Source organism: Garra rufa, chromosome 24 (genome assembly GCF_049309525.1).
Source record: "Garra rufa chromosome 24, GarRuf1.0, whole genome shotgun sequence".
In the NCBI taxonomy this organism is placed as follows: Eukaryota; Metazoa; Chordata; class Actinopteri; order Cypriniformes; family Cyprinidae; genus Garra; species Garra rufa.
This window is the reverse complement of record NC_133384.1, coordinates 22652279-22664391: the sequence shown is the minus strand read 5'-3', so window position 1 is coordinate 22664391 and position 12113 is coordinate 22652279. Positions and strand designations below refer to the sequence as shown.

Genomic DNA, 12113 nt, shown 5'->3' with positions numbered 1-12113 from the left:
ATTTTACATACAAAATTACTCGCTGCAATTTCCATAACCACCAGTAACCTACGTAAGCATGGTCACTGATGGTAAAAGTGATAAGCTGAGAAGTTCTCAGCACAGAAACAGTCAACAATGTCTTGAAGAACTTTAAAATCCATCTGGTAATACTTACATGCCTATCAGTCACGCAAGTCAGATTTGAGATTTTTCCATAAATGCTGCAGGTGTATAAATAAAGCGCATCTGTCTATCTAAATTTGTGAAAGACTGCATTGTTTTTCTGTATGGAGATATTTTATCTCTTTTTACTGCTTAATTTACTTGTTCTATGAAAGGCCATTTCCACCACTGAATTAAAAAAAAAAAAGTAATTGCAACTTTTTCTCACACAGTTCTGACCTTTTTTCCTTGCAATGAGTTTAAATCTTGCAATTCTGGCTTTTTTTGTCAATTGTGATAGAACTCAAAATTGTACGAAAAAAAGTCAGGATTGTCGGAAAGAAAGTCAGAATTGTGGGATCATACAAACTCGAAATTGCGATACAAAAAGTCAGAATGGCAAGAAAGAAAGTCAGAATTGTAGGATACAAACTCAAAATTGCAAGAAAAAAAAGTCAGAATTGCAGGATACAAACTTGCAATTGCGAGAATGTCAGAATTGTGGTATAAACTAAGACTTTTTCTCAGAATTGTGCAATAAAACTCGCAATTGTGAGTTCTAAAATCAGATTTGAGAGACATGAACTTGTAATTCTGAGAAATAAAGTCAGAATTGTGAGATATAAAGTCACAAATCTGATGGGTTTTTTTTCTCAGAACTGCATGATAAAACTTGGAATTGCAAGTTCTAAAATTAGATTTGCGAGACAAACCTGCAATTCTGAGAAATATAGTCAGAATTGTGAGATATAAACTCAGAATTGCAAGGAAAAAACATCAGAATTGTGAGAAAAAGCCAGAATTGTGGGATACAAACTCGAAATTGTGAGAAAAACAATTGCGAGCAAGAAAGTCAGAATTGTGGGATACAAACTTGCAATCACAAGGGGGAAAAAAAAAGTCAAAATTGCGAGAATACAAACTCAAAATTGTAAGTTATGAAGTCAGATTTGTGAGATATAAAGTCGAAATTGCAAGAATGTAAGAATTGTAAAAAAAAATTCAGAATTGTGGGATACAAACTTGCAATCACAAGGGGAAAAAAGTCAAAATTGCGAGAATACAAACTCAAAATTGTGAGTTATGAAGTCAGATTTGTGAGATATAAAGTCGAAATTGCAAGAATGTCAGAATTGTAAAAAAAAAAAAAAGTCAGAATTGTGGGATACAAACTCGAAATTGTGAGAAAAAAAAAGTCAGAATTGTGAGCAAGAATGTCAGAATTGCAGGATACAAACTTGCAATTGCAAGTAAAACAAGTCAGAATTGCGAGAATACAGACTCGAAATTGCAAGTTATGAAGTCAGAATTGTGAGATATAAACTCGAAATTGCAAAAGTCAGAATTGCGAGATACAAACTCACAATTGCAAGAAAAGAAGTCAGAATTGCCAGATACAAACTCGAAATTGTGAGAAAGTCAGACTTACGAGACACAAACTTGCAATTGCAAGTTACAAAATCAGAATTATGATATAAACTCACAATTCTGACTTTCTCAGAATTGCATGATAAAACTCGCAATTGTAAATTCTAAAATAAGATTGGTGAGACATGAATTCTTAATTCTGAGAAATAAAGTTATTCAGAATTGCGAGATATAAACTATAAATTCAGACTTTTTTTGCAATTTGCCTTTTTTTCAGAATTGTGATATATAAACTCGCAATTTTGAGTTATAGAGTCCAATTTTGAGGATAAAAATACTGGTATGTTCTCAGAATTGCGAGTTTATGTCTCACAATACTGACTTAGCTCGCATTTCTGACTTTATTTCACAGAATTTTAAGAAAAAAGTCAGGATTGTGAGATGTAAACTCGTAATTGTGTGATAAAGAGTTGCAATTATCTTTTTTTCGATTTTATTCAATGGCGGAAACAGGCCTCAATATGTTTCACCTCAATGCGTGCTTGCACGTAATGTTATGTCTTGATTTGTCAAGGCATTTCTTTAGAAAAAGTTATAACACAAACAAAAGCAATCACTGTGGTTCACTTTGTAGTACACAAACACATCTGGATTTCCACACATCAGTTCCACTTAAGCTCACGCTACAGTCACAGCTGACGGGCACAATTATTATTCCACACCGGACCAGAGTTTACAAATGATAACTTACGACAAATATGAATACACAAAAAGAACCTTTCAGCTTCACCGCTTTGCAAAAATGGCTTAAAAATAACTATTCTGAATCTATAGAGCTATTCACAATGCTTATGTATAAAATACAAAAGGAAAAAAGGGTAAAAACATAATTTAATTGAGGATTGAGAGTATAATAAAGTCTGGTGATACAATACCAAAGATCTCTGACCGTGTAATACAATATCAAGCAGTGTAAATGCCTCCTGCTGGCCAGTTCTGATATTGCAGGAGGAACCTACAAAAATTTACATTTGGTTTCCAAGATGACACTGGCTACACTGCATGAGCAGAGAGGTATTACATTTTGTAAACACTCCTGTAGAGTTTAGAGCTCTGGTATTAAGCCCTTTATTTGGCATATGTAAAGTGGCCAACGTGTGCACAACATTTCACGCCAGAATCATCTCAAAACGACGACAACAAAAAATACTAAAAGTCACCATAAGTGGAGCAGCTTAGTCTCTTGGAGGCATTTTTTTCTTTGCCTGGACACACTCCGTTGCACTTTGTGAACGCGCGTGTGTGTGTGTGTGTGTGTGTGTGTGTGTATATATATATATCTTAGAAGAATGTAAATGAAGTGTAAAAAAAAACAACAACAAAAAAAAACATAATATATTCCAAAACGTAAAAGTGCAAATGAGCACCTTGCTCTCTGCATCAAGCCATCTCTGTGGCACAAAGGATTCCAGATGAGCTCAGTCAGACTTGGTACAAATCCAGAAAATAAAACACTTCCCATCTTTCCCTCAAGTAAACAGCAGTTGGTACCAGATGTGGTGCATTTCCTGGTAAACACTTGGAGAAGAGTTTCGAAATTTCTATCACCTGTATCAATTCACATGCACATGAAATCGGCATGTCTCGTGAAGGCCTGAGCAACAAAACAGCTTGCTGTGCAAAAACGATGGATGTGAAAGACATGCGTGCAAACCTCTTTGTTAAAAGAGTGCAGCTACTATAGTTGAACGTGGACTGGGAGTAATTTTTTACAGAGGTGAGGACAGACGTGGGATGCTCCAGAAGTGATGGGGAAAGGAAAATGTTCAGGAGCTTTTAGAGAAAAAGAGCTGTTTAAGGCATCAGCTTTGATGGCTGTGATTCTCCTCAACAGTCCCCAATACTGGGAGTCAAAGGCACGAGACCACTGAGGACTCACCCCTCACCAGCTTCAGTCCTAGGGAAGGAAATGACATCGGAACAGTCATTACTACAGTTCAAGTTTGTGGTCAATTTCCAGCAGCCATTACTCCAGTCTTCAGTGTCAAATGATCCTTCAGAAATCATCTTAAAGACAGAATGAAAATTTCCTGATAATTTACTCACCCCCTTGTCATCCAAGATCATGTCTTTCTTTCTTCAGTCGTAAAGAAATTATGTTTTTTGAGGAAAACATTCCAAGAATTTTCTCCATATAATGGATTTCAATGGTGGCCAATGGGTTGAAGGTCCAAATTGCAGTTTCAATGCAGCTTCAATGGGCTCTACACCATCCCAACCAAGAAATAAGGGTTCTATCTATCAAAATGATGTCATTTTCTTAAAATAAAAATGTATATACTTTTTAACCACAAATGCTCATCTTGCACTAGCACAAACCGTTGAAGTCCATTATATGGAGAGAAAAAAGCTGGAATGTTTTCCTCAAAAACCTTAATTGCTTTGCATTTCTTGTTCATGTCTTTCTTTCTTCAGTTGTAAAGGAGGAAAACATTTAATTTCATTAATTTTTCTCCATATAGTGGTCTTCTATGGTGCCCCGAGTTTGAACTTCCAGTTTAAATGCAGCTTCAAACAATCCCAAATGTGTCTGTAAACAATCCCAGCCAAGGAAGAAGGGTCTTATCTAGCGAAATTATTATTATTATTTTTTATTTATTTTTTTATTACAATTTATATACTTTGTAACAACAAATGCTCATCTCGTCTCTCTCTGCAATGTGCATTAGTACAGGGTGGGCCATTTATATGGATACACCTTAATAAAATGGGAATGGTTGGTGATATTAACGTCCTGTTTGTCGCGCATTAGCATACTATTCAAGATACTAATGTGCCACAAACAGGACATTAATATCACCAACCCTTCCCATTTTATTAAGGTGTATCCATATAAATGGCCCACCCTGTAGTCTGTGCATCTCTGATTCAAAACAGTTAGGGTAGGTTGAAAAACTCCCATCTTATTTTCTCCCTCAACTTTAAAAATCATTTTAAAATCATTTTACATCGCTGCTGAAGTACTGACCCAGAGTTTGCAAAATGAACATGCAAAGAAGATCAAACACCCTTAACAAAAAAGGTAAAACAGCGATGTAGGATGATTTTGAAGTTTAGGAAGAAAATAAGATGGGAGTTTTTCAACACACCCTAACTGTCTTGAACCAGAAAAAAAACAGAGTTCAGGTAGAGCAAGACAAGACGAGCATTTGACGTTAAAAAGTAAATAAACTGTAATTAAAAAATAAATAAATAACCGATAGTTTCGCTAGAATTCGCTATATTTGGGATCGTTTGAAGCTGCATTTAAACTGCATTTTAGAAGTTCAAACTCAGGGCACCATAGAAGTTCACTTTATGGAGAAAAATCCTGAAAAGTGTTCCTCAAATAAACAATTTCTTTACGATTAAAAAAAGACATGAACATCTTGGATGACAAGGGGTGAGTACATTATCTGTACATTTTTGTTCTGGAAGTGACCTTCTCCTTTAAAGCGTGTATATGTTGAATATATTACTAACAGTGCTTTGTGTGAAATCATCTTACCTGGCTATGACTCGCTGTCAATGGAGATTGTGATGGCCTCACTTTCATCTGAAAGGCAAAATGACTGTTATCCTTGAAGCTATTACGCCGTTATCCTCATTCCTTGCTAGAATGCAGCAAAATATGTAACCTACCAGACTTTAGGACATCTGTCTCTTTGTGAATTTCTTCAGCATAGTAATCATTGCCTAACAGACGGTTTTGGGACTCACTGAGAGGAGTGGTTTGCTCAGCAGACCCTTCTACAGCACTGCTGGAAAGAACCATATTGAGAGTTACTACTGTACATCTGGTTTTGGTTATGTGTTTCACAAACACTGTCCCCCAATAAAGAGAGAAGAAATGGCTCCTCACCCTTTATCCAACTCAGCAGGCTGGAAAGATTCAGTGGGCTGCTCTGGATCAACAGTGACCAACCTTGTAGGAAAAGAAAAGCCGTCTCCTTGACTATAGCAGAAAAAGAAATTTAAATGCATATTTTAAAACACTTATGTCATTTTGAACTAGTTTTTTGGAAGAAGATTGTTGCGTTTGAGCATGCAAAACTATGATACACACTACCATTACTGTGATGGAAAAGCTGGATTTTCAGCAGCCATTACTACAGTCTTCAGTGTCACATAATTACTATATTTGTGGAAAATGTGACAGTATTCAGGATTCAAAAGAACCTTTTGTAACATTACAAATGTCTGGTGTTCTTCAGAAAAATCCTTTAGGTCCCACAAATTCTTCGGTTTTCCAGCAATGTTGTGTGTTTCAACCCTTTCCAACAATGACTGTATGCTTTTGAGATCCATCTTTTCACACTGAGGAAAACAGAGGGACTCATATGCAACTATTACAGAAAGTTCAAATGCTCACTGATGCTTCAGAATGAAACAATGCTTTAACTTTTTGAATTTGAAGATCAGGGTACATTTAACTTATTTTGTCTTCTGGGAAACGTAACTATCTTCTGTAGCCTCTAGGGAAGGAAAGATGGATCTCAAAATCATACAGCCATTGTTGGAAAGGGTTTAAATACACAAAGATGCTGGAAAACAAAGGAATGTGTGGGACCTGAAGGATTTTACTGAAGAACAGCGGGCAGTTTTGTTCAAGAGACTCATAAGCAACTATCACTAAACAAAAAAACACAGCTGTGGATCATTCAGGTAAGAACAAAGTATTAACAATCAAGGGCATGTAAACTTTTGAACAGGGTCATTTTTTCTTGTGGACTATATGTAAACATTTTTTGTGACTTATGTCTTATTCAGGTCAGCTTATATTGGTAAAATAAATAACATTTTGCAGATTCTGAAAGGGGGATGTAAACTTTTGACATCAACTGTAGGCTTTGAGGGTGAGTAAATCATAGGGTCATTTTCATTTTTGGGTGAACTATCCCTTTAATAAGCAGCACTAATAAAAACATGCTGATATTCAGATTCACCTGGTAAAGACAGGAAGTAGCCAGTACTTCTTCTGGTCCCCGAACACCTGAGCAATGTTCTTGCTGAAGCCCAGGGAAAATCCATTTTTATCAGGGCCATTTCTGAAGACCGGGGCTCTGAACGCTTCTGAACATGAAGAACAACACAGAAGAGGGTTAAAATTAATACACTACCTTTAAAAAATTTAGCGTCAGCAGGGTTTTTTTTTTTTTTTTTTTTGTAGAGATTAGTACTTTTACTCAGCAAGGATGCATTAAATATACTAAAAGTGATAGTAAAGACATTAAAAATGTTATAAAACATTCCAATGCTGTTATTTGAACTTTCAAGTAATCAAAGAATCCTAAAAATGTGTCAGTTTTTACAAAAATATTAATCAGCACAACTAGTATGATTTCTGAAGAACCATGTGACACTGAAAACCGGAGTAATGATGCTAAAAATTCAGCTTTGCCATCACAGGGTTAAATTTCATTTTAAAACAAACCAAAACATGAAATCACTGAGCTTCTGTGACTGAAACTAAGTGGATTTATGCTTTTTCAAAATAAAATTACAGGGCATGATGGAAAAACAAGTAGGGAAGTGACTAAAGACTGCTTGACTGATCTGGTCAACACAAGGAAATTTGAAAGACCAGTTTACCAAAATAAATCCGAACAAGATTTAGCCTGTGCACAGCACATCTACTGTAGTTGCTATGGTAACAATAGTGCGCAACAGGCATGACAGCTTCGTTAGAAACATGAATCTATCTACACAGTGCATGTAGACAAAGATACAGAGAAGTGAGTATGGTCAGGTGTGTTACCTATGGTGGACCTGTTTTTTCCCACAAGCCACAAGTGGTAAGTGAAGAGTGAAAGAATGCTGATGCAGAACATGGCCGCCACAAAAAAGAGAAACAAGACATGGAATTTGGCGTGAGACTCTGGCAGGTCACTCTGAGAGAGAGGGGGGAGAGAGAAAGGAGAGCTGTGAGACACAGATCAACAACGAGCAAGACACGGGCAACAGGTCGACTCTGACACAACTTGACAGGCACGTTAGGGTCACAGGGTTAAGGCGACAAAACATGGTCGACGTAACTCATTGCGCTAACACTGACACATTTACTAAACACTGTGAGGGATTACCTTTGGACAATTCTCTGCCGATTTCCTCCGGCAAAGCTTAGTGCAAACAGAGACAGACTGTTAGACACAGGGAGAGCAAAAGCTTTGGGCGCAGAGAGACAGGCAAGAAGGGATTACAACAGAAAACAGGAGCTTTTTGAAACATATACACTACCGTTCAAAAGTTTGGAGTCAGTAAGATTTAAAAAATGTTTTTGAAGACTCTTATGTTTGTTTTAAAGGTATGGTTCACCCAAAACTGAAAATTCTGTCATTAATTATTTACCCGCATGTTGTTCCAAACCTGTAAGTCCTTTGTTCGCTTTTGCATTGACTATTTTTATTGTATTGACTATTTTAACAATGTCCTTACTACCTTCCTGGGCCTCAAACGTGGTTGTACCGTTGCGGTCTATGCAGGGTCTGAAAGCTCTCGGATTTAATTAAAAATATCTTTATTTTTAATAAAGTGAGAAATTAACAGAATTTTCATTTTTGGGTGATACCAAAACTGAATTTTGTCTTGACTTTTGAACAGTAGCATTGAAGGTTGAAACGAAGGGTGGACAAGTAAAGCCAGATATATGAAAAATAAACAGATGCATGACATGGAGGAAATGCAGACAGGAACCTGCTGAAATCACATAATGGCTTACCTTCATACAACACAACATGACAATGAACATGTGTACGTACATAGAAGAAATGTTCACAAATGTGTATGATGAAAGGTCATTGAGCTACTCACTGTCCAGAACTTTATGAAGTATTGGAGGACAGAGGCTGCGATGAATAAGCAGTACACAAGCGAGTAAGTCAGGAACAGGATGAAGAACTTGTAATTGGAGAAACCCACACAGTTATTGACCCTGTGGAAGATTGAGGGAAATGGAGATGTTAGCAGGGTGTTCTTTGATTTGTTTTCAGTAAATTCAATTTTAGTGCCAACAATCTGCATCTCACTCACCATGGACAGTGATGATCCATCTTTAGTACACACCTGTCAGTATCGAAAACAAGCACTAAGTTTTAAGGCAATTCAAGAAAGACCAACAAATATGGTGTATAGAGTAGCTAAAATGACACAAATGAAACATGAAAACAAAACGTCATAAGAACTGAGTATGGGACACTACAAAGACTTACATGTCACATGCAGAACAATGATGACATCTGTCTGGCTTGATGACCTGGCAGCGGTCACAGTACCGGATAGCTAGAAGATGAGGGGGAAAATATTATGTTTCAAGTTTCTATGTCTATTTTTATGGCAAAATCAGTAATAATAGTAATAGACATATTCTATTCAAATATATTTTTACAAGTTTACATTAAAGATTATACAGGATCATCAATCTGGTATTTTAAAATTATTTTTTCCCCTGGTAAAACACTTAATCAATGTTTAAATATAGATTGTTATTACATACACTACCAGTCAAAAGTTTTTGATTTTTTAGATTTTTAATGTTTTTAAAGAAGTCTCTTCTGCTCACCAAGCCTGCAATTATTTGATCCAAACTACAGTAGTAAAAGTTTGAAATAGTTTAACTATTTAAAATAACTGTTTTCTATTTAAATATGTTTTAAAATGTAATTTATTCCTGTGATTTCAAAGCTGAATTTGTAGCATCATTACTTCAACATTCAGTGTCACACGATCCTTCAGAAATCATTCTAATATTCTGCTTTGCTGCTCAAAAAACATTTATTATTATTACTATGTTGAAAACAGCTGAGAAGATTTTTTTCAGCTTGCTTTGATGAATAGAAAGTTCAGAAGAACAGCATTTATCTGTAATAAAAATCTTTGATAACATTAAAAATGTCTTTCATCACTTTTGATCAATTCAAAGCATCCTTGTTAAATAAAAGTATTAATTTCTGAATTTGATTTCTGAAGGATCATGTGACAATGAATTCTGGAGTAATGTTGCTGAAAATTTAGCTTTGATCACAAAAATAAATTACATTTTAAAATATGTCTTTGCTTAAAGGGCTAGTTCACCCAAAAATAAAAATTCTGTTTTTAATTACTCAACCTCATGTCATTCCAAACCCGTAAGACATTCATTCATCTTCGTAACAAAGATTATAATACTTTTGACGAAATCCGAGAGCTTCATTTATTTTCGTAACACAAATTAAGATATTTTTAATGAAATCTAAGAGCTTTCTGATCCTGCATAGACAGCAATGCAACGTTCAAGGCCCAGAAAGATAGTAAGGACATTATTAAAATAGTCTCTGTAACATCAGTGGCTCAACCGTAATTTTATTAAGCTACAAGAATACTTTTTGTGCACAAAGAAAACAAAAATAATTAATTTCTTCAAGAATTTCTCTCACAATATCTTAATTTGTGTTCCGAAGATAACCAAAGGTCTTACAGATTTGGAATGACATGATGGTGAGTAATTAATGACAGAATTTAAATTTTCAGGTGAACTTCCCTTTCAATCTAGTCTTGTGGGTCATTTCTTATTACATATTCTATGTGTTTGAGTCAGTCTCTAACCTCCTGCCCCAGTGCGGGTGTAGAGGGGCAGACTAGTAGCCACTCTCTTCAGGATCTCCTGCTGAGTTTCTGGACGCTGTTCCTTTTCATACTGCTCTTTCTCAGATTTGGGTAGACAAAACTGAGACACAATGCATATCAATCAGCTCACTGTGTGACAAACCAGCAGCATGTTCCATTTGAGAAACAATAGCGTGTAAAATGATACATATAAAAACACTCACTCCATGGAAACAAGTAAATATTGTGTGCATTTATTCATAATCACCTATGCGGCATGTTACCACGAGCTGCATGTACAAAACAATAAAACTGTTTGTTGTATACCCGCTGTACCTCTTTGGAAGGGGTTGCTGGTCTTGTAAAGATAGTTTTCCAGTACGACCACACAAACATGATGAACGACACGTGAAACACAGCCAGGTAGATGGCTGAATGGAACAGAAAGAGTACAGTCATTAACAACAAGACCGCATGAGCCCGCAGAGAAAAGCCTGCCAGAAACAGTGCGAGTATAAATCAGTCACGTTTGTGATTGCTGATGCAGTCTGACTGGGCTGGAAGGCTGTAGTCAGCACAAGCATGGACTAAATAAACCCGTAATAGCTTGATAACTGTGCCAAAGTGACTTTGTACCTTTAGAAACATATATACAAATACATTTAACTCTTGAAATTAATAATTTTCCTATAACACATAACACAGTGAATAGCTATTTGGTTTGTGAATTTAATACATTTTCACAATGGTCTTTGAAATTATTGATTCTGATTGTTTGGTCATTGGTCAAAACTATTCTCCCAATTTATCTCTTGTATCATTCTATGAATTATTATAGATTTTTTAAATTATATATTAAAATAATTTAAACTCAGTATTTCCTGTGCATTTATTTCAAATGTTTTACATTTAAATGTTTTATTTAATGTGTATCTAGAATGCAACGTAAATTCCTTCCGATAAAGGCATCTGGCAAATGCATAAATGTACATTTTTATGTTGTTGTTTTTTGCAAATGTATGTACATTTTTGTAAATTTCACAGCTTAAATGTGCAACATCATGACCGTACAGTATCCCTTGCTTGACTTTTTGCTTAAAAAGTGAAGCTTTACTCACCTTTTTCAATAGGGCTGGGAATAGTAACTGTTGAGTATATAAAAACAGAAAGAGAAAAGAAATTTAGTTAGCAGATATGACTCATAGCACATCTGCTTTATCACAGTTCTGCTTCCTTGAACACTGCTAAAGTATGAAATACACATTATTTGGAGATATGACAGAAGATTTGAGTCTTGACTTTGTCAACATGTTTGCTTATATAACTTATAATCTTTTCCATATTGAAAATACAATTTGTGGTATTACTTCTCTAAGAAACTCTCCGCAGTCTGCTTTCTAAAGAGGAAACAATCCTGGACTTGTCACGAAACATTTCTTACTGTAACGTTGTAAATATTATTTTATAATAATCCAATGCTTAACAGCTAAATAAAAATTACGTTAACTGTCAAATAAACGAATACAGTTGTCACCACTAAGCTTATAAACATTTACTAATCTTAAATATGCTGTAAAGCACATGTTCTAAAACCATAATCCTTGTTGTTTTGCCTCCAGTTTAAAATCAATACGCTAATTAGCCAGCTCATGTAAACAAATCATTCATTGCTGGTTCAGTTCAATGACTTCCGGTTGGAGCGTTTCCGTCAGGTATGAATAAAGCGCACTTACACAGACACAGCTCCACCACGTATGCATAATACGACCAGCACACCACTAAGGCAATAAATATCACCGGTATCCACGCCAGACCCCTCTGGCAGCATCTTAGTACATGTGTAGGCGCCATCTTTCCCCTTCCTTGACTACAAAAGACGGGAAGGGAGGGATGTGATCCGTCCATCGGTGCCTCACCAACCCCGCTGGTTCGGCTCCGCCTCTCATTTCGCAGTACTATGGTGAAGGGCTGGATTATGAATA

At 35.9% G+C, this 12113-nt stretch overlaps 1 protein-coding gene across 3 annotated transcripts; it reads right to left on the bottom strand.

The window, feature by feature from the left end:
* Positions 1-3320: 3320 nt before the first annotated feature.
* LOC141300610 (palmitoyltransferase ZDHHC20-B) lies at positions 3321-12024 on the bottom strand. Of its 3 annotated transcripts, none has more exons than XM_073830899.1 (14): positions 11865-12024; positions 11250-11276; positions 10468-10562; positions 10132-10252; positions 8760-8829; positions 8581-8613; positions 8362-8482; positions 7635-7670; positions 7310-7442; positions 6498-6624; positions 5414-5506; positions 5194-5312; positions 5060-5107; positions 3321-3469 (listed from the first exon to the last, which is right to left on the bottom strand). In XM_073830899.1, the coding sequence occupies exons 1-13, from the start codon at positions 11980-11982 to the stop codon at positions 5064-5066; spliced, it is 1137 nt and encodes a 378-aa protein (XP_073687000.1). In that variant the 5' UTR covers positions 11983-12024; the 3' UTR covers positions 3321-3469; positions 5060-5063. The 3 variants fall into 3 exon arrangements, with proteins under 3 accessions (XP_073687000.1, XP_073687001.1, XP_073687002.1); XM_073830900.1 differs by having other exon boundaries at positions 5194-5309; XM_073830901.1 differs by lacking the exon at positions 7635-7670.
* Positions 12025-12113: the final 89 nt, after the last annotated feature.

Excerpts from the sequence above, each read along its gene's own strand:
- LOC141300610 (XM_073830899.1), bottom strand. The coding sequence starts at position 11,982 with ATGGCGCCTACACATGTACTAAGATGCTGCCAGAGGGGTCTGGCGTGG. Across the intron at positions 10,563-11,249 it reads TCCCAGCCCTATTGAAAAAG|CCATCTACCTGGCTGTGTTT; the intron begins GTGAGTAAAGCT and ends TGTTCCATTCAG. Across the intron at positions 8,483-8,580 it reads ATGGATCATCACTGTCCATG|GGTCAATAACTGTGTGGGTT; the intron begins GTGAGTGAGATG and ends AATCTTCCACAG.